The sequence below is a fragment of the Colletes gigas genome, unplaced genomic scaffold (genome assembly GCF_013123115.1).
Source record: "Colletes gigas isolate AHSC1104 unplaced genomic scaffold, ASM1312311v1 Colletes_gigas_Sc00011, whole genome shotgun sequence".
Taxonomy (NCBI): domain Eukaryota; kingdom Metazoa; phylum Arthropoda; class Insecta; order Hymenoptera; family Colletidae; genus Colletes; species Colletes gigas.
This window is the reverse complement of record NW_025106640.1, coordinates 2,736,898-2,762,848: the sequence shown is the minus strand read 5'-3', so window position 1 is coordinate 2,762,848 and position 25,951 is coordinate 2,736,898. Positions and strand designations below refer to the sequence as shown.

The 25,951-nt window shown below is 36.3% G+C and overlaps 3 protein-coding genes across 11 annotated transcripts in view; 2 read left to right on the top strand and 1 right to left on the bottom strand.

Annotated features, from left to right (window-relative positions):
* Positions 1–204: 204 nt before the first annotated feature.
* LOC122398111 (protein spinster) lies at positions 205–6,947 on the top strand. 3 transcript variants are annotated; one of them, XM_043397714.1, is made up of 10 exons: positions 205–573; positions 682–878; positions 1,006–1,157; positions 1,294–1,497; positions 1,791–1,925; positions 2,007–2,268; positions 2,355–2,453; positions 2,737–2,932; positions 4,362–4,459; positions 5,600–6,947. In XM_043397714.1, exons 1-9 carry the CDS (start codon positions 366–368, stop codon positions 4,412–4,414), a joined length of 1,506 nt encoding a protein of 501 aa, XP_043253649.1. In that variant the 5' UTR covers positions 205–365; the 3' UTR covers positions 4,415–4,459; positions 5,600–6,947. The 3 variants fall into 3 exon arrangements, with proteins under 3 accessions (XP_043253649.1, XP_043253648.1, XP_043253646.1); XM_043397713.1 differs by lacking the exon at positions 4,362–4,459 and having other exon boundaries at positions 5,615–6,947; XM_043397711.1 differs by lacking the exon at positions 4,362–4,459.
* A 3,332-nt stretch (positions 6,948–10,279) lies between these two features.
* Positions 10,280–15,564, top strand: LOC122398199 (protein RER1). Of its 4 annotated transcripts, none has more exons than XM_043397877.1 (7): positions 10,280–10,507; positions 11,351–11,437; positions 11,632–11,736; positions 11,821–11,917; positions 12,444–12,661; positions 12,748–12,821; positions 15,515–15,564. In XM_043397877.1, exons 2-7 carry the CDS (start codon positions 11,363–11,365, stop codon positions 15,534–15,536), a joined length of 591 nt encoding a protein of 196 aa, XP_043253812.1. In that variant the 5' UTR covers positions 10,280–10,507; positions 11,351–11,362; the 3' UTR covers positions 15,537–15,564. The 4 variants fall into 4 exon arrangements, with proteins under 4 accessions (XP_043253812.1, XP_043253811.1, XP_043253813.1 ...); XM_043397876.1 differs by having other exon boundaries at positions 10,394–10,512; positions 11,354–11,437; XM_043397878.1 differs by having other exon boundaries at positions 10,394–10,512; positions 11,354–11,437; positions 12,748–12,844.
* A 147-nt stretch (positions 15,565–15,711) lies between these two features.
* The window catches only part of LOC122398198 (diuretic hormone receptor-like), a 66,778-nt gene continuing 56,538 nt past the window's right edge, over positions 15,712–25,951 (bottom strand). For 2 of the 4 annotated variants that reach the window (XM_043397874.1, XM_043397873.1), the window contains 8 exons: positions 23,368–23,461; positions 20,407–20,500; positions 20,035–20,115; positions 19,119–19,195; positions 17,294–17,413; positions 16,588–16,773; positions 16,250–16,404; positions 15,712–15,999 (listed from right to left, as the gene is read on the bottom strand). In XM_043397874.1, coding sequence (XP_043253809.1) covers positions 15,855–15,999; positions 16,250–16,404; positions 16,588–16,773; positions 17,294–17,413; positions 19,119–19,195; positions 20,035–20,115; positions 20,407–20,500; positions 23,368–23,461 — 952 coding nt within the window. In that variant the 3' untranslated portion in view covers positions 15,712–15,854. Of the gene's footprint in view, positions 16,000–16,080; positions 16,147–16,249; positions 16,405–16,587; positions 16,774–17,293; positions 17,414–19,118; positions 19,196–20,034; positions 20,116–20,406; positions 20,501–23,367; positions 23,462–25,951 lie in introns of all 4 variants that reach the window. The other 2 variants (XR_006259176.1, XM_043397875.1) reach the window with 2 other exon arrangements.

Here is a 25,951-nt window from a genome sequence, read left to right as displayed (position 1 = left end):
GCACGAGCAATTTTTGACAAGCATTGATATGGACTGCTAGACACCAGTAGACAGCGTTGATAGCATTTAGTCAACGCTCTCTCACATATGCTTTCGTATACTTCGTAGTGATGCATATGTATATCGCGTGATGTTATGACGTTGCACACGATTATCATTGCAGAACATGATTTGCATATATATACTTTGTAAACAGTAGTGAGTATAGAGTCTGAATCAGTCCAGTGCATCGAAACACAATGCGTCGTAGACTCACGTTTTTTTGAGGTTATGCCATGATACAAGAAGGTTAAATCGTGTTTAGAAAACGAAAAAATTTGTGTCAATGTAAATAGCATTTGGCACAAATACAAAATCATCGAGTCATGGCCGATAATGCAGTTACTCCAAATGTATCAACGTACGATTATCATATGGTAAATGCTGAGAATGCTCAGAACACTTCGCGAGAAAGGCAAATAAAAGGAACGATGCTTTCGGATCTTAGATTAATTAGCAGAAGCGAATGGATCACAGTCTGCGTGTTATGTTTTATTAATCTTATAAATTATATGGATCGTTTTACTGTTGCTGGTATGTATTATCTCGGTACAATATTGTGTACCTAATATTCACTATGTCTTAACATTTCTTACTGGACATAATTCGTGGAAATTCGCAAAAGTTGTTTGTCCGTTACAGGAATGTTAACAGACATTAGAAAAGATTTTAATCTTCGCAACGATGAGTCTGGAATGCTTCAAACTGCATTTATTCTAAGTTACATGGTGTTTGCCCCATTTTTTGGATATTTAGGAGATCGTTATAATAGGAAAGTTATAATGGGTGGCGGTATATTTCTTTGGTGTTTAACAACTTATGTTGGTTCCTATATGAAGGTAATACATGAATATGTATCTTAAAATTAAGAAATTATTACAATTTACAATTATAATGTTGAAGTTTATAGATTCTACAAGTTTCCAAGATTGCATAAATAATGTATTTATACAACATTATTTTCAGACCTTCGTGCCGTTTCTCTTGTTCAGGGCTCTTGTTGGTATAGGCGAAGCCAGTTATTCCACTATTGCTCCAACTATAATAAGTGACTTGTTTATTAAAGATCTGCGGTCTAAAATGCTTGCATTATTTTATTTTGCAATACCAGTTGGAAGGTAAATTTAAGTGTTATTATAGAGGGTGAACTCTATAAGGTGACTACCCGTATTATTTTCACCCTGTATAATATTTTTACTATTCCAAGTTTCAACTATGACGAACTGTGTATGAACAGGTATCTATAATTTTTAGCGGTTTGGGATACATAGTAGGAGGTGAAACAGCAAGAGCTACCGGTGCATGGCAGTGGGGTTTGCGCATCACACCTATGTTAGGTCTAATAGCAATAATTTTATTACTTACTTTAGTAAAAGACCCTATCAGAGGTGAAAGGGAAGGCGGAGTTCATTTGACAAGCACTACGTGGTCAAATGATATCAAGGCATTATTAAGAAAGTAAATATTAAAGTAAATATTAAATAAGTAAATAAATACAATATGTGTATTGTTTAGGGGTATGCGGGAACCCGATGGTCGGGACGAATCGGGATGAGGTCGAGTCTTTTTGAGACTTGAAAAGAATTCGTGATGGACAATATTCTTTCAATTTCTTCTCCCAGTTTTCGTGAAATTATTGGAAACACGGATTCTAAGATTCGAAACTTTCCGACCCGATGTTTCGGGTTTTCGCACACCCCTAGTATTGTTTATCATTTTTTATAATTTACAATATTCTTCAAACTTTCTAGTCCAAGCTTTATGCTTTCCACCGGCGGATTCACGTGTGTGGCATTTGTTAGCGGTGCATTGGCTTGGTGGGCTCCAACAGTTTTGCAATTAGGATTTGCACTACACCCAGATGGACATAATGTTGACCCCGACGAGTATGTATTTTTTACTTGATTTACTTATTAATTTGCATACCAGTGTGGTATGGAAAGTAACAAGTCCTTGAAATATTTCAGTGTCGCGTACAAATTTGGATTGATAGGAATGGCGTCTGGTATAATAGGAGTGCCATTAGGTTCCTTCTTAGCCCAGAAACTAAGAGTTCGATGGCACCAGACTGATGCTCTAATATGTGCTATGGGGCTTTTGATCAGTGTACCATTCTTGTTCTTTGCACTTGTCACTACCAATAAAAATTCTGTCTTATGTTACACGTTAATATTCTTTGGACAATTATCATTAAATTTAAACTGGTCTATTGTAGCAGATATATTATTGGTATGTCTAACAATTTTTTATCTTTTATATCAGTAAAGTCGATAGAAGTTCGTTTTCAAAGATCTTTTTATGCTTCGATGTTATAGTATGTTGTGATACCAACAAGAAGATCGACAGCAGAAGCGTTTCAAATACTTATTGCACATGCTTTTGGAGATGCAGGAAGTCCTTATCTCATTGGTTTGGTAAATATTCATAGAATGCTTGATTAATAAATAAACATGTTAAAGTTTTGTTTCCGTGTTTCTGTAGTCGTTAAATTATATTTTTCTAGCCTTTCTGTTATCATAAAATCTTTTTATATTTTGCTTTATTTTTCACTTTAAAAAAATTGCTCGTTAAACGTTTAATCGAATCGAAGTAAATGTTCACCGGCTTATTAAACGTGGGATATTTTTACTTATTTGAATTTTTCGATTACTTATGATTTTCGTATTATTAGTTCACAAATTTACTGATTGGTTTCAGTTATCAGAAGGACTGAAAAAGGTTCTTCTTCCAGACTCGAATAAACATGAAGTCACCGATGAGCTTGTCGAATTTCGTAGTCTTCAGTACGCCTTGTTTCTGACGATGATCGTGGAAGTGATCGGAAGTCTGTTTTTCTTCTTTACGGCGTTGCACATACAGAAAGATAAGGCGTTAGTCGATCTAACAATTGCAGGTATGTGAGGCTACGTGCAAACGTTCGTAGACCGAAAAGACTTTGTCTTGGCATCTTAATTGCATGTCGTATGAAAGTCGCTACTAATACAGCTTGATGTTTGATACATAGATGTGTATATAATTTGGTACAAGTTTTATAATTCTGTTTTTTTTTAAAAAGTTTTTAATCGGCTTGTATCAAAAGCACTTTTTGCAAGAGTAACGTAGGTATGGTAAAAATCGTAATGCACTATCGCTTATATATGTATATATGCAATAGTATACCATCTGCAAGATCATCAATTATGAAGCAAAAGTAATTTGTCGATAACTTAAAATTCTCGCGATAAGAGTAATTATACATAGCGTTCGTGATGTTAGTACCCAGCATCTGTTTTGCAACTAAATGATATATGAAAATATATGTGAAACATGTATTGTTTGTTGATGTATCATTTTATTTACAAAACAAATTGCAGGTGCCAATAACGCGAATACTTTGTATAATTTATAGAGGAAAACGTTGCGTTATAATTTTGTTGTTATTCAGAGCTGTCACCAGCAACATTGTTGATATTTATGACTGCGAATTAACATGGAATATGATATAATAAATTCAACGATTTAATTAAAAATTAATTATTTTTACATAGTGCATGAATTGTTCTCAAGTTTGGAGTTAAGTGGACAAATTGCTGTGTCAAAAGTAAAGAGGTATCACAATTTAACTTTATTTTTAACACGTTAAGCGCCAGAATCTTTCTAATAAATACAATGCAATTATAAAACTTGTTGCATACTTTATAAAACAAAAATATATAGAGAATGATACATTTACAATTATAAAAGAATGTCTGGTAATAAAGGGGCGATAATAACAAAGTTGTCCCATTGTTTCTTGTTACCCAACAATAAGTAATTTTCGGCGCTTAACTTGTTAAATTTTCCAATCCGTTTATTCAAACGATTTGCCAAGTCTTGTTATACATGAAATATTTTCTTTGTTTTTTTTTTTTCTAAAACTGTTTTTAGAGAAGTGACAGCTTTGTTACATTATCGTTAAAAGAAAGCACATTTTCCTCTGATGTAATTTCTCAAATATCGTCGCAAGTATGGCGCTTAATGTGTTAAAACACCTTATTATAAAATTATAAATACATATGTGACTTTTAATTTATTTGGATGCTTCGAACAGAGTTTGTTATTTAGAGTTTTATTGTATATAATAGATTTCTATATCAGTTGGTGATATAAAATCATTATGTGTGTCTTTATATCTCGTAAAATGATTTTAAAACGGAGTTCTAAATGAAATTCGAGAACGGCGAACCGTACTGAGAAATGTTAAACTTTCTATAGAGTATATTTAATATATAGTATTTTACATGGTCTAATTTGGAATGTATGTGAAGTTAATTTTGTGTAATATGCAAAAATCTTTCTTGCAGACAAGTATCTAGATACTAAGAGTAATGGGCAAGCTGAATCAACGCATTTATAAATCACATCACCTTGGGGCCTTCCCTGATAGTGTGCTGTATACCCGGTACATAATTTATTTTCATGATTTCATATTTCTTTTTATTTCATATGATAGTCAGTTTAATATTTCTTCTTTAAGAATCGATTAAATGTATAAAATAACAATTCGGAATTCTGACAATATTTATGTATTAATATTAACGTCATATATAGAAATCACGAAGCAAAGTATAATATCAGTATAAATTGCTTTTCTGGTAGATAACAGTAATTCGTTATATAAAAAAAATTTTTTCAATTTTTACTAGTTTTCCATGTATTATATTTAAATCAGTCAAATATTAAAATTTTCTATTTATATATATAAAATATTAGTGAATATGAAATAATTAAATTGATTATCGAGTAAATTTTGTTTACATTGATTCACGTACATTACGGTTCCTTTATATTTTTCATTTGTTTTACTTGACTTTATTCCAACGAGAGCTACACTCGACTATCCATTTTTATCTTTGTTTTATTATTAGTCCCTTTACTTACTCCAACGATATCGCTAATATTTCATTGTGTTTATGCTTTATTAATTAATTGGGCGCATCAAAAATATTGTGCAAGTATGTGTGAGATTAATATTGCAATTTCTGCCGTATATCTGTACTTTATGAAAGATAAAAACTGATGAAGCTTGCCTACTAAAAAACAATTTTTCAACAATTCACATAAATATGATATAAAAGCTTGTTATTTTTGCACGGTAAATTAGTCGCATGTACACTGCTATAGATAATAGTATCTGTTTAATACTAACACTGATTATCATGTTTCTTTAAATTGTTATGTTTCTCCTTTGCGATATTTTTATTATATGAACTTTGCAATAAACCAAGATTGTTTCAGTTTGAAGCTACTTTTCTGCTAATTAGAAAAATTAAATAGATTTCTAATTTTACAGGTGAAAGGGTTCAATAGTTTTTCGTAATGATGTTTGTTAGACACTTAATAAATGTGATTAATCTTAGTAGCCATTTTTACCATCAAGACAAATTAAATTTTATTGAAAATAAAAGAATACTATTACCTCTCAATATATTTAGATTACATTATTAAATATGATATTGCCAAAATAAATTATTGTTCATTTCCCTTTACATGGAGCAAACACAGTCTGTTATCACAAACTCACAAATATATGTTATTTTAGGTGGAAATATTTCAGATTCAGTTTGTATATGTAACGACGAAGTTGAAAATGAGATACAAGAGGATGAGCACAAACCATGATTGGAAGCATCTTAATTATTTCGTAATGATCGATTACTGGGGGAAAAATTGAAGTACTGTGATGAATTGCAGCTGACATCTTGGAAGAATATTCTGATCAAGAGAATCGTCGATGTGTCGTCGACACACAGATAAAGTGTCTTAGGTAGAAGACGTACATGGAGAAGAGAAGTGTTTAGAAATTTCGTTAATTTGTAACCAACCTTTGAGCTCTAACCCTATTAACAATGTACAGAAGTATTAAGCTTGTCGGGGAATATATTTAATTAGACTAAAGGTATTTAATAAGAGCCTGTATAATAGTACTTTTGCATATTATATTTTTATAGTAGATTTCGTCTGACAAAAGTATGTTATTCTCGTGAGGTCTCAAATTAATTCTCGAATGCGTAATAAACGATGATATTAAATTTTTAGTATTAAACACTTTGGTACTTACGTATGAAATTTACAATTCTCTCTTTTAATTTTACGAGTTACATATAATTTACAGGCCGTTTATATATAAAAGAAAAATGATACAGCTACTTTTTTTTATTCAAACATGCATACTTCATTTAAGCTTTAATGCTTCTTCAAACCGGGGCTCATGTTTGCGTTATCGTGGACGTCTTTGTTACGCGAAGATGGTCCAAACGAGATAAATCGAAAACGCGTTCGTTAATAATACATGTCACTGAAGCAAGCCAATGCTATGATAGATTTCCTGAAAATGTTGTCTTGCTTTTGTTTAATGCTTGAAAGTCGTTTACGATAGCTTGTCTTGGCTGCATTTTCAGCGTCGTGTAGTTTTTATTAGGTTGCGTAATAAGTTCGGTCACATCGATCGGTGGTACTTTAATACTTTATTGTAAACTTTTATCGTTTGCAAAATGGCGTTTATATGATTGATCAAGCTAAGTTCCATATGAAATTGACAATATTTAATAATCTTATAAAGAGACGTGATCGAACTTATTAAAACACTGTGTGGGGAAAGAATGATTTAAAAAGGAAATAGACGCCCCTATGCTAGAGAGCATAGCTCTAAGCTGATACAGTTAACTTTATTTGTAGAAAAATCTGAAATCATTTTAAAAGAAAAGTAACAATGATAAAATTATTTCAATATTTACACGACTATTATGTACAACAAAAATCAGAATGTTATTACTTTATAATGAATCAATATTTATTTATCGTTTAGGTATAGGACTATTGTTATATGATATAAAGTAAATGAAATTTTTTCTTACGAATTGTTTCAATAAATTGTATATTTATGAGTACATTTCGTTAATATAATGACTTCCTCCATATGTGTTCCCACCTCCTATGTGGTCGATACTTCGTATCGCTTACATTAAGGTTACTGTTGAATACAGTAATGGTTCAATTTCCACGATCTATCTCTATCCTTCGTCGAAACCCTCGTTCTACGTATAAGTTACAGAAAGTGTGACCCATCGGTGGTGCATGATTTCCACGATCTATCTCTATTTATTGTAAAAGGAAATTTATTTTTATTATTCCCATGTATGAGCGTACATATGTATATCATTTCAGATATCACTCCTTTCGTGGGGAAAATCTTCGAAAGACTCCCTCCCACCTCTTTGGGGAGAGGCGGGAGGGGTGTGTGGGATTCCCCGCGCCCATTATAACGGGCGCGGGACCTACCCACTAAAAACCCCACGGTGACCCTTCCGCACGATTTGGGAGGATACCGGGAATCGCTCGAAGCATACTTCCGGTATCCTCCCCGTGCCCGCGCTTTGCGCCCACCCGCGGGGGGACAAACGGTCCCCCCGGTAATCGCCCTGTCTCATAGCGGCAGGACGAGGCCACATCGTCCTGCCGCCATCCGTCCCGGGGCCGCGTCTAGTGGCGGCTGCGAGCCCCAACTCGCAACCGCCGCGACCCCGTTTCTACCCCTCGGAGGCCGGCAGCTCATGGCCGCACCAGGCCACCGAGGGTGCCGCTCCGTGCGCCGGACCCGGACAGGAGGCACTGCCACCCCATCCGGTCCGACCCTACGCCGCCTGGCGGGAGGGGGCTCCTATCAGGACCCCCCTCCCAGCCTGGGTCAGATATCACTCCTGATATATCTGGCAACGTATAACCATTACTACTGGCTACTGTCAGTCTCTTCCAGTCTCTGCTGGCTTCTGCTGGTCTCTGCCGACCTCTGCCAGCATGTGCGGGTTTCTGCCTGCCTCTGCTGGCCCCTTCTGACCACTGCTGACCACCCCTGACACTTCTGACGACGTATAACAATTACTACTGGCTACTGCCAGCCTCTTCCAGCCTCTGCTGGCTTCTACTGGCCTCTGCTGACCGCTACCAGCATGTGCGGATCTCTACCTGCCTCTGCTGGCCTCTGCTGGCCACTCCTGATACTTCCAACAACGTATAACGACTACGACCGGCTACTGTCAGCCTCTCCCAGCCTCTTCTGGCCTCTGCTGACCACCGCTTACCTTTCTGACAACGTATAACGATTACTACTGACGTATAACGATTACTACTGACTTCTGCCTGCCTCCGCTCGCCTCTGCTGACCGCAGCTGACCACTCCTGATACTTTCAACAACGTACAACGATTACTACCTGTTACTGCTTGCTCCTGCTGGTCTCTGCTTGCCCCTGCCGGTCTCTACATGCCTCTGCATCCCTCTGCTGACCTCTGCTGTCCTCTGCTGACCACTGCTGACCACTGCTGGCCTTTGTTAACAACTTCTGACATGATATATGTATTAAAACATTGTATCATGTAAATCTATGGCAATAAATGATATAATTACAAAGAATTCTATGTGTTCTCGTCAATTTTTACCTTTCTTTTCCTCTCCAAATCATTACCATAGTGATAAGACTCCCTGAAACTCCTTGGTTTCCTTGAACCCACTAGGAAGTCCCGAAACACCTCGGAAGTCCTGAAACTCAGAACTTTGCTAAAAATTCAGGGTTTCCAAGAATTTTCGGCGTTTCCAAGAAATTCCAGGACTTTCCAGGTGTTTCAGGTCTTTCCAGCTGTTTCAGGACCTTCCAAAGTTGTTTCAGGACTTTCCAAAAGTTGTTTCAGGACTTTCCAGCTGTTTCAGGGCCTTCCAAAGTTGTTTCAGGGCTTCCCAAAAGTTGTTTCAGGACTTTCCAGCTGTTTCAGGACTTTCCAAAGTTGTTCCAGGACTTTCCAAAAGTCGTTTCAGGACCTTCCAAAGTTGTTTCAGGACTTCCCAAAAGTTGTTTCAGGCTTTTCCAGCTGTTTCAGGACTTTCCAAAGTTGTTTCAGGACTTCCCAAAAGTTGTTTCAGGACTTTCCAGCTGTTTCAGGACTTTTTGACGAAAAATTTAAACAGGACCCCCCTCAAATCTTTTCGAGGAACTTAGAAATTTTTCGAGCGAATAAATGAATAAGTATCGTTTATCGACGGTAGGTATGGCGGTGGCGGTTTTAGGTTCATTTTAGACTTTGTTATTAGGAGGACATGATATGGGGAAGAGGTGGCACGTATCTTAATAACTAACTATGGGAATGCTTTGGAGAGGTAAAGAAAGGTAAAAATGACGAGAAGACATAGAATTCTTTGAAATAATAACATTTATTGCCATAGATTTACATTATACAAGGCTTTAATACATATACATCATATCAGAAATTGTCAACAAAGGTCAGCGTTGGTCAGCAGTGGTCAGCAGGGACCAGCAGGGGTCTGCAAGGGACAGCAGGGGCCAGCAGGGGACAGCAGAGGCAAGCAGAGACCACCAGGGGCAGGCAATAGCAAGTTGTAATCGTTATACGTTGTCAGAAGTAACAGGAGTGGTCAGCAGCAGCCAGTAGAGGCCAGCAGGGGGCAGCAGAGGCAAGCAGAGACCACCAGGGGCAGGCAATAGCAAGTTGTAATCGTTATACGTTGTCAGAAGTAACAGGAGTGGTCAGCAGCGGTCAGTAGAGGCCAGCGGAGGCAGACAAAAGTCAGTCGTAATTGTTATACGTCGTCAGAAATATAAGCGGTGGTCAGCAGAGGCCAGCAGAGACTAGGAGAGACTGACAGTAGCCAGTAATAATGGTTATACGTTGCCAGATATATCAGGAGTGATATCTGAAATGATATACATATGTACGCTCATACATAGGAATAATAAAAATAAATTTCCTTTTACAATAATTAAAATATGATCAGGGGGTCTTAAAACGTGTATTTCCGTAAGAAAAATTTCACAAAATTTGTTTCATTATAGTATCTTGCTTATGTTCGTCTACATAGGTCGGAAAGTAAAAAATATATGGGCAGTCGAGACTTGGAATCGTATGCCGTCGAATTTCAATTGTTCAAGAGCGAGAAGGCAAATGTGAGCCTTCCTCTCTCGACTCCCACGAGGCGGTCCGAACTTACTTCGGGCAGCTTCGGGGAATCGAGAAAGAGGGCATGCGTCAGTTTGCCTTTCTCGACTCTCCGTAACTCCACGAGCTCACGTACGCGTGATCTGGCATGTGTGAGTAGGGGGAACCGTCGGTGCATTTCTGGCGCCTCTGCAACGAGTTGTGCACCAGGGGCTCCGTCTAGTATTTTTGACGCTCACGGAAGCTACCAAAGAGTATGATTTCATAGAGTGGAAGTGTGAAAAACTGAAACTCGTCACTGAACCGCTGTCGGCGTTGTAGTAGGAGTTCTTCAAATCTTGCATCACTGCCCTGGACAATACGAGAAGATAAGTGGAGAACACTGTGCATATTCTATAGTACGTTTAATCATAGTATGCTATTAATGTAGTGACGTGTTATATTTTTTAAACCAAACAAATAAGGAATTAATCCCGGAGATTGGCTGAAAACGTACAAATATCTCTTAGGCAAGTAGAATTTATTTTAATTGTACATTCATTCTATAGTAATATTTGCTATAATCATAATATGAGGAGGTTATGTACATATCCTTTAGTTTATTCCACGACTATAGGAACTCGTGAATATGTTATTAATTTCATTAACCTATCACTTATAATATCACGAGATAGATTAGCCGTGTAATTGATGAACACGGATATCAAGCTTTAATTCAATTTTAAGTTATTTTCTACTATAAAAAAATCAAATCGAGGTATTGCTTAGGAAGTCTTATATTGGAGCAACCTTGAGTTCGTTGCAATGATTGTTTTAATAATCTTAGGTACTATTAATTCTCAATGAATATAAAGTTAGACTAGTACATGGAGATTATTGCATATTTAAGAATTTAGTAAGCAATCTCTAATCGTGATTATGCTTTTTACATATCCGAAACATTAACACGATCGAGTGTACGATAAATTTTCGTTCGTTTTTTGTCGTAATTTATTTGAGAAAACTTTGTTCATAGTGTATGAAAATAATGTATTTAATGCCTCAATCGCAAGATGTAATCAGTTTTTTTATGTAATTAATCTTTCGTTAATTTTTTCTTTAATAAATAAAGAACAATATTGTTCATTTATATTCTTTGCTTTATCGTTTTATGTATTCTATACAAAAGTTCACATTTCCAAAATATAAATCGAATTTTATACTTTTAAAGAACACTATTTAGTTCTTATTGTCTGTGCACAATTTGTTTATTGTTTTCTTGGATAATTTAAACGTTTTTCATTGCAGACAGAAATGAACTATTAATTGTAAGTGTTATTGATCACATTTCTCATTAAAATAATTTTATAGGAAGGTAAGATGATGCAGGATGAGCATCTGAGTGGTCCAGGGAGACAAAATGTTTTCAGTCAAGCAATAGGAAGAATATCACAAGTATGTAATTTATTTCTTAGGACTCCATTTTCAATATCATATCTTTTCTGTTTGATTACAGTGTACCATATGTTTACCGTCATTTATTACATAATGTACTCTAAGGAATTAATTTTATTTATGTCACAAGTAAATTATGAATCAATGCAACAGTTTCCAACCATTCTAATTTTCTGAATATATTTGCCTTACAGATATATCAAAGATATTTGGATCTGTGGACACCTCATGTAATATCAAGGTGGACATTCGCAGTGTTACTATTATTTGTTTTTACACTGCGTATAGTTTTTACACAAGTAAGTAGTTTACCTCTTAAAAGCTCAGACTGTATTAGTTTACAAAGGAAATCGAAAATATCTGTATATTTCTCATGTTTCCAGGGATGGTATATTGTCACATACGCATTAGGAATTTATCACTTGAATTTATTTATAGCATTCCTTACACCAAAAATTGATCCTGCAATGGATTTTGATGGTGAGCATTCAGAAATCCAGAGAACAAAAATTTATTAACACTTTGTTGGCCACTGTCACGTGTGCAGGCAGGTTGTAGTCACAAAGGAAGAAGTTTAGATAAATAACAGTTGAAAATTGTTTTTAATTCAATTTTACTAGAAAAATCGCACGAACTTTTTCCGATGTCCGATATGCAAGGTGTTTGGCCTGGGAAAAATTTTAACGAGAGATTCTAGGAGACAAAATAAGACGAAAATCAAGAATACCAATTTGTTGCTCGAGGCTTCGTTAAAAAGTTATTAACGTTCAAAGTTCCGCCTGTAGAACTGCGATCTGCGTGCGCACAGGTTTGTGAACGAGAACCATTATCACGCGTGCGCAGCTGTTCGCAGATTCTCGTTCTACAAGCGGAACTTTAAACGTTAATAACTTTTTAACGAAGCCTCGATCAACAAATTTGTTTTCTTAATTTTCGTCTTATTTTGCCCTCTAGAATCTACGATTAAAATTTTCAAAACATCTCTTTAATAGAAGTTTCTTAACAGATGGAGAGGGTCCAGAGTTACCCACTAGATCTAACGAGGAATTTAGGCCATTTATTAGGAGGTTACCAGAATTTAAATTCTGGTATTCTGTAATGAAATCTACGGTCATGGCAATGATATGCACTATGTTTGATTGCTTTAATATACCGGTGTTCTGGCCGATATTAGTTATGTATTTCATAACATTATTTTGCATTACCATGAAACGTCAAATAAAGGTAAAGAATTGTCATATTTTCTTACTCTAATGCCAACATCATAATGATATAACTGTAAGTAATTTATTTTTGAAATTATTTTCCAGCATATGATCAAATACAGATACCTGCCCTTCACTCATGGCAAACCAAAGTACCAGAATCACGAGGATACTTCGAGGTTAATACCTTCAAAGTGAATAGGTGTGAAGTATGTTTGTTGATGGTGGTGCATAAATGTGTAGATTTCTATTTTCCTGGTACCATACGGAAAAAAAAAAACAGTCTTTGGATATGAAAGCAGTTGCATACTCTTTTTTTTTTTCTCAATGACATTACATACGAAATAAGATCATTGTCTTGTACAAGAAAGGGTTTAATCTATGGCAGGTGCAATGCTAAAAAGTATAATGTATGGTATTTAAACTGAATTGCCGTAATATATTTGTATCATAAAATTTGTACAAAGTATTGTTAGGTCTTACACAAAACGTGGACACAGTAACAATATGAACAATACGCAGTTGTTAATGTAATATTAAATTATCATTGAATGTAAAAAAAAAAAAAAAAAAAAGTCATTCGTATACATAAGATTCGTAATATAATTATGAACTCATTACGTAATCTCGTGATCGTACCGTTTATGTTTTTCGATGCTCCTTGTTCTCTTATTACGAACATTCCATGTACAAGATTACGCTTGGTTTATTTATTACAGTTTACTCGCGCATTAGAATTTCATTCGAATTTTAATTTCAATCATTGTTTCTCTTAAGCAAGGTATATAACAATAGCAATTAAAGATCGTGGCTCCAGATTAGTATTATTTTCAGCGACAGCAATATGCAGTTCAATGAATCAATACGATTGATTTTCTGCGCTGAAATGTAAACAAAGATTATTCGGGGCGTTTATAGTTCGCGGTGGGCGGCATTTGATCATTGCCACGAATGAATTTAATACCACGGAACAATTTAGTTTACTTTAGTTCGATATAAGGTTCAGACGTAACGTTTGAAGTGAAACTGTGTTCTTTTATCCAGCATCTCTCTAATATCTAATAAATAACAAGTATCGTGAGAGTGCATTTTATCAAAGATAGGCTTATTAAAATGGTAGTTTAAAACGACGATACATCGAATAACACATACCATTTACGATACTTCTCTAATCTGTCTCTATACAAATTTTGTATATATGAAATTGTTTAATAAATAACATTCACGGGTTGCTGACGCAAAAGTAAAATAAATATTAGGTCGTAATGCTGTTTAGGGGTGACTCTTAAGGTCCAAAGATCATCTGCCTGTATTAATGTATGTCTGTTTAGAATAATATATATACATATTTTTTCCAACATATAACGTTGCTCGTATGCGATATCTTATATTATGCCAGTTCAATAAAAATATTACTTTTAATCGTTAAAGAAATCAATCGTCGTGCAAACTTTGTATTGTACATAGATATCGCTCCGAAAATCTTACTAAATGTTTCAGTTTTTTTCTTCACACTCTTTGGTTATCTCTTTTATTTTTCTAACGTTGTGTGTCGTCCCAATAAATTTTTAAATATAAACTTTGGACTGATCGACTTATGTTACGCTTTCTCTGTCTGTATAAAATATGAGTTCCTTTAATTATACTTGAACGTAAAAATAAAGTTTTATGTCATCAGGTACGATTTCTTTTCGGCCTTTTTACCTTGTAGTTCATCAATTGTTTCTTTTTCGATCTTTGGACAAACTTTAAACCCCGATTAACGAGCTCCTCCGTTACTTCTTGGCGTGATATTATTAACTTCTTTTATCATATACTTTGAAATGTAGTTACGTAGTTCGCTCAACGAGGTTTACTCTTTAAATTTAATATTGACTACTGTAACATTCTTTTAACTTTTGTAGATATACGCGCACACCGTACACGTATACACACACACACACACACACACACGACTTTGCGTAACACGTTTTATAAATCTTAATATATATATGTAAAATATAGTAATTTATTCGACGATATCGTAGAAGACATGAAATAAAAATTTAGCGATATGTACATACATATATATATATATATATAACTTGGGAAAAAGTGATGCTCAAGTTCTAACGGAAGCGATTGTTAATACATATTTACAATATATTTTCGATAAAGCTTTCGTGGTTATAAAATAGTTAAAAAAAAAATTAAAATAAAGTAAATGATAGTCTGTTACAATAAATACTCTCTCTTGAATCACGGTACAAATGCAATGCTTGTTTCATTCGCCTGAGGAATCATTAACTGTCATTGGTTTTCATTATTTTGCTTTATTTTGGGCATACAACTGCAAGGATTGTTTTAAAAAAATTTGGGGTTTCTTGTTTCCATTTTTGATACCCTTTGAATTTGAATAAATAAACGTAATTAATGTCAAATAAGTAGCGAGTACCATAGGTTTACGAGGGAAGTCTCTGTGTGCGAATTTTCATTCTTTTCTTAGTGTAAACGTGTGATTTGTTTACGATTATTTCACATCCACGAATCTTTAAGAGTTCTGTTTATTTTTTATACAGCAAGGAAGATACCGCGTACATCAGCGTTGCGATACCTTACGAGAACAGTTATTTTCACCGATCGGAGTATTATACGTTTTATTTGCAATTAAAACTGGGTAAAATAACAATTAAAAATTATAATCGAAAAAGACAGTTCAAGACGAGGTCCGATCAAGCACAAGTTTTACCCAGTTTGAATTGCAAATATTTTTCCTTTGTATTTTAATTTCGATGTTTAACATACTTTAATTAGACTGTTCAGAACAGTTCAGCGACAGATAGCCCTTCGTTACCGATAATGTCTTACACATTCTTTTTGTTTCTTTTTACAGGAGTCCGCTTTTGGAAATTTGAGAGTGGTATCTCGTAGCATTTACAAAAAGAAAAAGAAAAAAAAAAAGATAAATTTCCCTGATACAAACGCGTTTCATAAGAAAAACGAGCAAAAATGAGGGGGAAAGTGTATGCTAGGAGGGGAAAGTGGAAAATGGCGGAGCACGAATGAACGAATGAATGGAGGCGAACGAAAGATTATCATCTTTTTCTAAACGCAAATGGGCGATTCCAAATAAACAGTTGTTGAAGCATTTTCTCGCATGTAAAGAATTTGTAATTTCACCAGAACCATCCCTCAGCATTCGACCGTACGCCAAACGTGAACTGTTAGATCTCTTACTCGTTTAGATCCTCCGAGATCGCCTTCTTTGATTTATCCAGAAACGTGGTGGTCGAATTCAGACCCACCACGGTCGTGGTCGTCGTTTCGCTCACCGAGGAATCTCTTTTTCTATATAGATTCGACGGCGGGCAGTACAATCTGAAAATCAGAGGATTAAAACCTCTAATAGTTTGTTGCACTGGCGTACCGGTATTATAATACACAAACAATGTTCCTTACTTCGAAGGTGACTTAGAAATTTCTAAATGGAAGGTTTTAGAATTAAATAGTAATTAGGTAACTTTCCTGAAAATTTCATTCTGTGTTAATGGACGCACTGTGTTCAACCGCATAGTCGATCGTCGTATCACATTGTTTAACACACACATATAGTAGGGGAATAAAATACCTTATACTCTCTGTTCTCGAACGGGGTGACCAATTGTTATAATACCTTCTTTCGGTATCCAGATCACGAGCGGTGGTCCATCGTTCAATGTGATGCTTTACAGTATTTTGAACTTCGGTGTTCAGGAAGCAATAAAATAGCGCGACGAAGAGGCCCTGGAAAATCAGGGTACAATCAGGGGATATAAAACAAGACATTGTTTTTTTATAACGCAAATATTCATTTTCGTCGAGTTTTCGATCTTCGAACGGTAACATTTTCGCGACAGACGAGAAGGATGGAGGAATTTCTTGCGAAAAATTCGCTCCGTAACGAGATACTTGTTCTGGTTGCGCTACCTGGGAAGAAAGCAATACGGCGCGAGTGTAGGAGAATGCATTAGCAACCTGACCCTCCGTGGGTCCCGTCAGTACGAGCACGTAAGTCACTCCGAGCAGAGGTATCAACACCAGAAGCGCTTTGCTCGCCTTTCGATATTGTTGCGTCTCCGCGTTCGTCGCCGACCAGAGTTTCGTTATCAGCACCTGCAACAACGGAATCGTTACCAAACAATTCGCCATCTCCCCCTACCCCTTTATTTCAACAACAAACTATCCGTACAGAACGATTCTACGTGTAAAAATAAGTCGAAAAGAACGAGCAACATTTTCTCGTTCGAGGCTTCGTTTTCGAGATGATTGAATCTGAAAATTTCATGACCATTTCATCTGACCATCGATCGTTTTCTCTGCTTTCGACGGAAGTCCAAGTACTATCCAGTGATGACTTGTTGGCTAGGCTTATTCCCACTATGACGTCATGCTGCATAGTAGTAGGGTCTCCATAACCACGAGAGATGCATTTTTGTTCTATTCATGGCTAGTAGTTTGAGTGTACGGTTACGCCAATGCCTCTCAGTCTTGTACTATCCTACTCTGTCTCTATACGTTTAGCTCGCATCCTTTGTCACGCCATGGAATTGTGTTACGAGCGACTCAGCCAATCAGCGTGCCTAGCCATCAAGTCATCGCTGGATAGTAGATCTTAAATCAGTGAGCCACTCACCCACATTATCATGAAGAGGAACACCACGTTCACGCATAGGACCAAAATGGCGGGACCCTGGTAAAACCAGTCGTAAGGATGCGACACCATCCATGGACAATGCTTTCCTAGCCCCACTTCCTGCAAAATGCCGGTTTCCATTTGTTAACGTCGTTTCTTTCGCAGGTGCAACTCGTTTAAACAACGTCTATGCCTGTCGTACATGTTATCAATACTACATATGTATTATGGTAGCTGTTACGTTTCTTTATACCCCTATATGCATTTTTAAGTCGCGCGCCAGAATCGTAAGTGTAACCGTCTTTTGTGTCACGTAGTAGTCGGTAAAGATCGGGAAAGATCGGATATGATCGGACACGTTCGTCAAAGAAGAAGATCAAGAAGGTTCTCAAGCTGGTCGTTGCACGTGCATTCCCGCGACGAATAGAATTCTATATAGATTTCCAAATTTGTGAATATTAGTTCCTCCTGGTTGTGTATCAATTTTGAAACGTTTTCTAAGCTTTCGACTGTGCCCAACGTCGAATCGAGCCCCCTCATATCGAACGATCGACGGCTGACCGAGATTTCCCGCGTAATTGTTCCACTTTTGTGGCTTCCAGCTCGATCCTCGAGAGACTCTGACCCGATACGAGCGAAAAAAGGTTTCGGTGCAGTTCCGTGTGATTAAAATTCTTGGAAAACGGAGATCCGAGGAATTCGATGTAGCAGCTGCTACAGTGTGTGTCGCGTAGTCGTGTCAGTGTTCTTACACATTCATCGTTGACCAAGGAACCGCGCGATTTCAGTAAAACTTCGTCCATGGGCGTAGAATCGAAAATTATTTACGAGATACTTAATGATAATAATTGTAATTGGCCACTGACGTATTAGGACCAAAGGATACGAGAGTTTCTTTATTCGAACAGTATAATATACAGGGTGTTGTTTTCGTATCGTTTCCATTGTCCTTTCGCGTCACGAACTCGGTTGGTGCGTTAATACGAATCGTGTCCCGAAATTCTTACGACACCTATTCGATACATTCCCGGCGTAACCAGCAGCACGATATGGGGGGTTTCAACGACCGTGTGTTCGCCCAATTTCGTCCCAACCGTTCTGTGACCCTCGTGCCAACGGGTATAAAGTTTACGCGGGAACTTTGGAAAAGAGGTTTCCTGCGATGGATCGCCGCGTTTTCTCATTCCCTTCTGTCCCTCGCGGCTCTGTTCGTATTAGAAGTTTGCAGGGACCGTGGGACAGGCGGAGACGAGCAGAATTTTTATTAACGCGTTCCCGCCATTTTTCTACGTTCGAAGATGCCCTCGAATTACAGCATGAAAATAATTCGACGGTGTACCTGCTGCTTGACAACATTTCTAATGGAGAAATTACATTGTAAACAATTTTGCAACACGTTTCGTAAGTTCGAAGCGTCGGTCACCGGTGACCACCACGACGGTCATAAATAACAAACGTGCAACAGCGAATCTGAGGTCTAATTTTAAAAAATGTACTATAAAATTCTAACGCTTTTGAGCACCATTTTTTTAATGCCTCTGAAAGCTAGATAAATTGCACTTAGAGGAAGCTTAGCAATGAGAGTATTGTTGTTAGAACATTCAGTTTTAATTTCGCGCCTTCTGTTATTAAGTGATGCCGCTATGTGGCGCTACAATAGGTCAAGCCTGTCCGTTTTCCTTGATGTGAGGTTCTTTTCTTTATTAATAAAGATCACACTGTTCTACTGAGTTATAAGTTTGATTTCTGTACGAAATTAAGTCTGATTACTGAACAATTATTTTTGTTAGTTTCAAATTTACTATTCTTCTTGATGTTTTCTTACCTGGTTTTGATGGGCTGCGCTGCTCTGATCTAACGACTTCGCGATACCCCACATGGCGATAAAGAGAACCGGCATACCTAAAATTAAATCGATACAATACGCCAGTATACAAGGGTTGTTCAACTGCGTTAGGGGTCGCCTCGAGTACCCCTTTGCTTTTGACGATGGTTAACGATATTTCAGAAACGACTTGTTTGTGCAACTGGAATTTATTGCCGCGTAACCCTTCCACGACCCAAGGAATAATAATGATGTCTTTAAGTCTGATACACGTTTCTCACGTATAATAAAAATTGTCTATTACATTAAAATACCATACACAAATGAAATAATCAATTCTTTTGCTCAATTTTGGTAAAACTTCTGTTGACTCATTGTTTGAAAGTAAAAACGTCTAGTATGGTGTATGCAATAATATATAAAATGGCGCTGCTAATTTTACAGTATACCACGTATGCACAACGAACAATTGCATAAATTGTTACGAAACCGTGAAATGCAAATGTTCAATTGAAAAATAAATTCTACCGTTACAATCAATTGCGTATGAGACTTTGAAATATCAATAAACGACATTTTAATCCCCCACTTTAGAGGTTAAAGGCACGTATTCGTACTCGCAGAAAGGAGTGCCATTTTGGATTTAAATGAAACTATCAGGATTAAATTAACACGATTAAAATACATAGAACTCGCAGACTCCTGGTTTTCCAATTATTTTGAACTTTCTGTGGTCTCGTTAAACGATCCATCGCAGTGCAATTCCTGGAACGACAAATTCTACAAACTGTAGAGTCTGTTGAAATATTTACAAACGTAGATTACCAGCGCATCGAAAGTTGAGGTTAGGTTTGGCAGGGCTTCGAGAATACCTCGAGAACATTCTACGAGATTAAAAATATAATTAAAATCTTACCCCAACCTATAATTAGGCACAGCCTCAGTTTGATGTTGTCGCCGGTGAACGTTTTCACGACCAACAGGAACAGATACAAGCCTGAAACGAAAATAATAATTATGCTCAAGGAAGAATTGGTACTGTAGAAACTCCAGTATCGATTTGTAACGGAATGCTTTAATTTATGTCAAAAAAAGGAATATTTATACACGAAGAGTAAAATTTCTGATAATAGAGTTTTACAGTAATTGGAGAAACGTTACTGCTGTTTGCTGTTCGTTACCGTTCGCTATTATTAATTCGTGACAGGGTGAACTTCTTTACATTTTAATCAGCTGCTTCTAATTTACGCAAATGAATGCAGATTACCGAAGAGCCAAGGTTAATTACCTTCCACGAACATCCAGAAGTAATTGGTCAACTGAAAGTAGTTAAGCAAAAAGAGAAAAACGACGCAGGTAGGTATGTCCGGCTGCATAGAAACCTGCGAACAATAATTATTTGTTTAAAACTTGCTCGATGGACGAGGTAAACGAGTGGCCACTACGGTGGATTATTTTTCATTTGGAAAATATATTTGATTGGAAAATAAAGTTCATTATTTGAGGTGATGGATATTGTTTTCATTTTAGCTTTAAGTGGATATTTACATCTCACTGTATTTTGTTTTTTTTTTTTTTTTTTTGAAGATAACCATTGTTTTTAAGATGAGTTCACTATACTAAGCTACCCAATATAATAAATATACGTGTCTTTCACTTTCTGTAAATTTTGCAATTTTGTCTATAATTTTTTAAACAATTTTTATAACGTGAATGTTTTTAATTTCTATTTCGTGAAGTTAGTTTCGGTTAGTTTGGTTTCCGTGTGACGAAAATGGTACTTTGGGGGCCATTTTGTACACGTGTCGCACCTTTTCGTAAGATCAAAGACAAAGTGTACATTTCGACCGTGTTACTAATCCAGGCTAAATTAATCCTCGTCGGTTATGTCAACAAGTATTTTGCCTCGTCAGTTTAGGATTAACTGCGTCGTCTCTCGATAAATTTACCCGTGAAATGAATCTGCCTGCTAGAGTTACGCGATGTGACGAGCTGAACAGCTAGTGGTGAATCGTGTTTTTTAACTGGCGTGTTTCAAACGCCGAACGGTAAACAATCGAGAAATACCCGACGAGAAAAAGTATCGGTGCAAGTTGCATTTTTACAGGGTGCATTTGACTGTTTGGAATTTCAAACATTTTATATTATAGGACACGTCATTTATCTTCAATATTACTTAAATTACTTAATTTGGTCATCTGGCAATTGTACCTTTTTTGACAATAGGAATTTCCGTACCCTATAGTCATTTATCATACTTAATTAGTTTCACCGTAATTTGAGTCCAATTTACCTGCCCTTTGGAGTCTCGGGAGGACTGGGAAAAATTGTAATGAGAGATTCTAGAGATCAAAATAGGACAAAAATTAAGAATACCAATTTGTTGATGGAGGCTTCGTTAAAAAGTTATTAACAATTAAATCCAAAAATTTCAAATCATTCTGGAAAAATTATTATCGATTGCGGGGGTCAATTACAATCATTTTTGGTGAACAGACATACCCCCGAAATCTTACCCACTTTCAAGAAAAAAATTCGAGAAGGTGCGAAATTTTTCGACGGAAAAAGAATTTCGAATCGTTTTGGAAAAATTATTTTCAATTTGGGGGGTCAATTGCAATCATTTTTGGTGAATGGACATACCCCCGAATTCCTACCCACTTTCGAGAAAAAAATTCGAGAAGGTGAAATTTTTCGGCGGAAAAAGAATTTCGAATTGTTCTAAAAAAATTATATTCAGTTGCGGGGGGCAATTACAATCATTTTTTGTGAACAGACATACCCCCGAATTCCTACCCACTTTCGAGAAAAAAATTCGAGAAGGTGAAATTTTTCGGCGGAAAAAAAAATTTCAAATCGTTTTGGAAAAATTATTTTCAATTGGGGGGGTCAATTGCAATCATTTTTGGTGAATGGACATACCCCCGAAATCCTGCGCATTTTCGAGAAAAAAATTCAGTTCGTGCGAAACTTCAAATGTTAATAACTTTTGAACAAAGCCCCCATCAACAAATTGGTATTCTTGATTTTGGTCTTATTTTGACCTCTAGAATCCCCCATTAAAATTTTTCCCAGGGGTTACCGAACACCCTTTATATATTTTGTTAATAAATTTAAGGTGTTTGTAAATAGTTTATGAACTTATCTATTCACTACATAACTCGGCTCCACGAATCTTGCGGGAGCCAGCGGTAACTATTTTCGCCGTTTCACGATGACCTTTTAATTATCGAAAAGCGAGAGGCGCGTCGGCCACTCGACGAGGCGTAATTAATTTTCCTATCCAGTGGCTCGTTAGTGCGGCTACCAGAGACGTTGCGACTAATGGCAAACGCGTTTACCACCGCGAAAAATCCTCTTCGAAGCACGAGGAATCCCCTTTCAAAAAACGAAGAAGCAACACCATTTTTTGGAAATCTTTTTCTGACGATTCGAAACTAGTATAAAGTCATGAATATATTAAACGTGTACACTTTGAATAATAAATTTACCAATTCTCCAAAATGCAGAAACGTCCATTTAAAGTCGCGTTCCAATTCGCGTTTGTTCGCGGTAATGTATTAATTGTTGTTATTATAATATTAATCACGGTTTCCGAAACGCGGCATTATTCCTGGAAAATGTGATTGATAATTTAAACCTCAATTTAAATTATTAAGTATCCGTTGCGAATCCGACAATGTGTATACACTGTTTCCTGTTAAACTGGCATGTTTATATAATTTAATACTGTCAAAAATTACGAGCAATTACGAAGCACGTTGCTTATCGAACACTGTCGCAATTGAGGCGACTTTATTTAGAAATGATGTTAAAAATAAATTCTTTTTCAAATGGAACGTATAAAAGTCGATGTTTGTCGATTTTTAATTATTAAATTATTAAACATTCTATAAGAAAATATTTTCAAGTCACTTGTCTCACAAGTACTTGTTAGTATTATCACCAAATTATCTTTTTTCTACTCGTCGAAATTTCTACGCGTATTTATACAACATTTAACCCCATTCTAAAGAAACATTCTAATTTTTCGTTTCAGCAACAAGTGGCAGAGTGTTAATTCTCGACACCTTTTTTTCCACGTGTAAAGTCTAGTGCAATCTTGTTCTCGTTCAACAATTAAGTATTACATTCAGCGAGGGTCACAGAATACTAACAACGCGACAAAGAGAAACCTTTGGGAAAGAAAAATTGAAAAACCAGCGGAAAGAAAATTATACACATTAAAAATATCGTGTTGAATATCTACCTGCATCACGTTGTTTAGGATCCACATCATGTCCGCGAGTATGTAAGTGAACATTAAGTTCGTGTGTATGTTGTTTCTGATGCACCTCAGTTCCCTGTAACAGAAATTCAGTTGGTTAAATAAAGTATATTTCAACAAGACTAACCGGATTAAACAACCAACCTTCATTATTCATTAGCGTTTTTTTCGTTCAAAGTTTATCGTTTCGTTTCAATTATTGAACAGTCTGCAACGAGTAATTTTCCTTAATGTGTATATCATTACTCCGTATAATGGAGTTTCCAGCGGTAATATTTTGCATTATTTACAATTACATTACCAACAGTAAAATTCGATACAGAATTCTATTAATATACATTAACGTTACGCGTTAACGAGGGTGATTATGTCTCGGTGCAAACATTGCTCAACGTTAATTACACGCACGTGTAAAATCAAACGAGAAGTTTCCATTACTTCGGTCGTCCGAGTAAATTCGACAAACGCGTACGATCGCCGAGAGCAAATATGCTTTCTTTTATGAAATAGGATCCCTTTTTTTTTTTTACCACATACGCGGGACAGGTTTTATTTGGTTTACGATACACGAAACAACGGTTGAAACGACTGTCCTCGAAATAGAAATTTTTTTTTTTCTACTTCGTACAATTTTCATTTGTCATTCCCAGTTCCCGTTTCTCTCAATTTCCAATGTAAAATTTCATGCAAGGGACATTGATGTGCATTCGAGCTCTGGAAATAAAATTCTCACTCAAAATATGTAATCTGTGACATTTTATGGGAATTTTATTTTTTAATTTTTATACCAACACAGCCATTGACACGTATCAGGTTGCAAATAAATAATTATATTTCGGCGATACTATTTCCTTTTTTTCTTTTACACGTTTCTGATGAAAATTTCACCTCCTTTAATTTTGATCTCGATTGATTTAACATTGCAATAGCGTTCACCCAGAACAGAATTATCTTCTTCTACGTATAATGAAATTAAGGAGTGATTTATTTTCACAAGTAATAACAACGACGCGATTTTCAGTCGCCAATTAGAAACGTCGCTCGTGAATTATTCCTCGTGGAAATTTCGCGCTTTGATGGAGGCACAAGAAACGGTGATATCTCGTTCAATGTAACATCCGTATATCAAATTCAGAGTTCTAAGTAGTTGGATGCTGGTTTTGTCGCTCGCATAGCAAGGCAAACAAGAAATAACGCCGTGCCAGTTACCCCGAGTAATTTCAGTAGTATGAAACCGAATTAGTCCGACGTTTGGCGAGCTATTGCTTCGAAAATTGTTTTCGGTCACCGGAACTGCAACGGACTCGTTAACTATTTCTTTGACATAACGTTTTGTTATCACTAGACTGCGGATGTTTATGCATTTATGGGAAATTGTAATTTTCAAAAAACTACAGAATTTAGTTAATATGCAAGAATATAAGAAATACTTAAAGTAAGGTACGAATTATTATATCTAGGGGTCGAGACAACCCTCTACGAAGCTCCAATTTCATTAATTTTATTAATAAACATATGAATTCGCATGAAGATCTGCAGTCTAGTTATCACTGATATCAGTTTAAAGTCGCCAAATATAAGAAAACAAGTCCACTGTTTTCAATTAAACGAAAATTATTAATTCCAATTCCCGATGTAGTACAAAATGGCGGAGTTCGCAAACTTGCCGCTGCAAGTCGATGGAATTTTTCATAATATCCGCTTCCCCGTTTATTGTCAGAGTCGTTGTTTCGTTTATCGTACAAATATCGAAAAAAAATTCTAAAAATTCCATTCGATTTGAAAATAAATTGTTGCAGGGCGTCTCGCAACGCGGATGGCGCTTTGAAAGCAAAAAATTGTTACGTACGCTTGGTAAAAGAACAATTAACCGTTGACGTCACTGCTGCATGGCCTACGCGGGCCAATGATTGTAACGAGAAATAAGGGAACGCGATTCCATTCAATGCGCAAAACAATTTCCGGCCGAAACGGCGTGAAAAGTTTTTGTTCGACGCTTTTATTATACTCTTTCCCCTATGGTTCCTAGTTTTATTTCGGTATACGACGCCGAGAATTGTGCTCTTCGCCCGTTAAAAGCGCCCGATGGGGTACAAAATCAGTACTTTCGAACGATTACGGAATAATCAAGATTGCAGATGTCGGAGGTCAGGTTTCCACGTGGCGGAACGTTTCGAGATCAAACCCCTCGATGCTTGAATATTTTCTTCTTGTATACACTGTTCTGCTCAACATAGAAATATTTAAAACCATACAATATAGTTATTTATTAAAGAGAATACAAAAATTCAAAGTATAAGATGCTTTTTCACGCGAAAAACGTCGAAAAAATCGGTTTTTGATTTTTCCTACTACGGCGCACCCTACCAAAAAATCTGAAAAAATTCAGGGAGATAACCAATGACAATACGCATTTACAGTAATTATAGAAATCTAGTGTCTCGAAAGCTTCAATACGAAATACGTATTTTTCTGTGTTTTTTTGCGTTTTCAATTTTTCACACCTAGGATTTGGAATCGAAAAATCGGAAAAAATTCTCAAACACGTATCTCAATAACCACAATG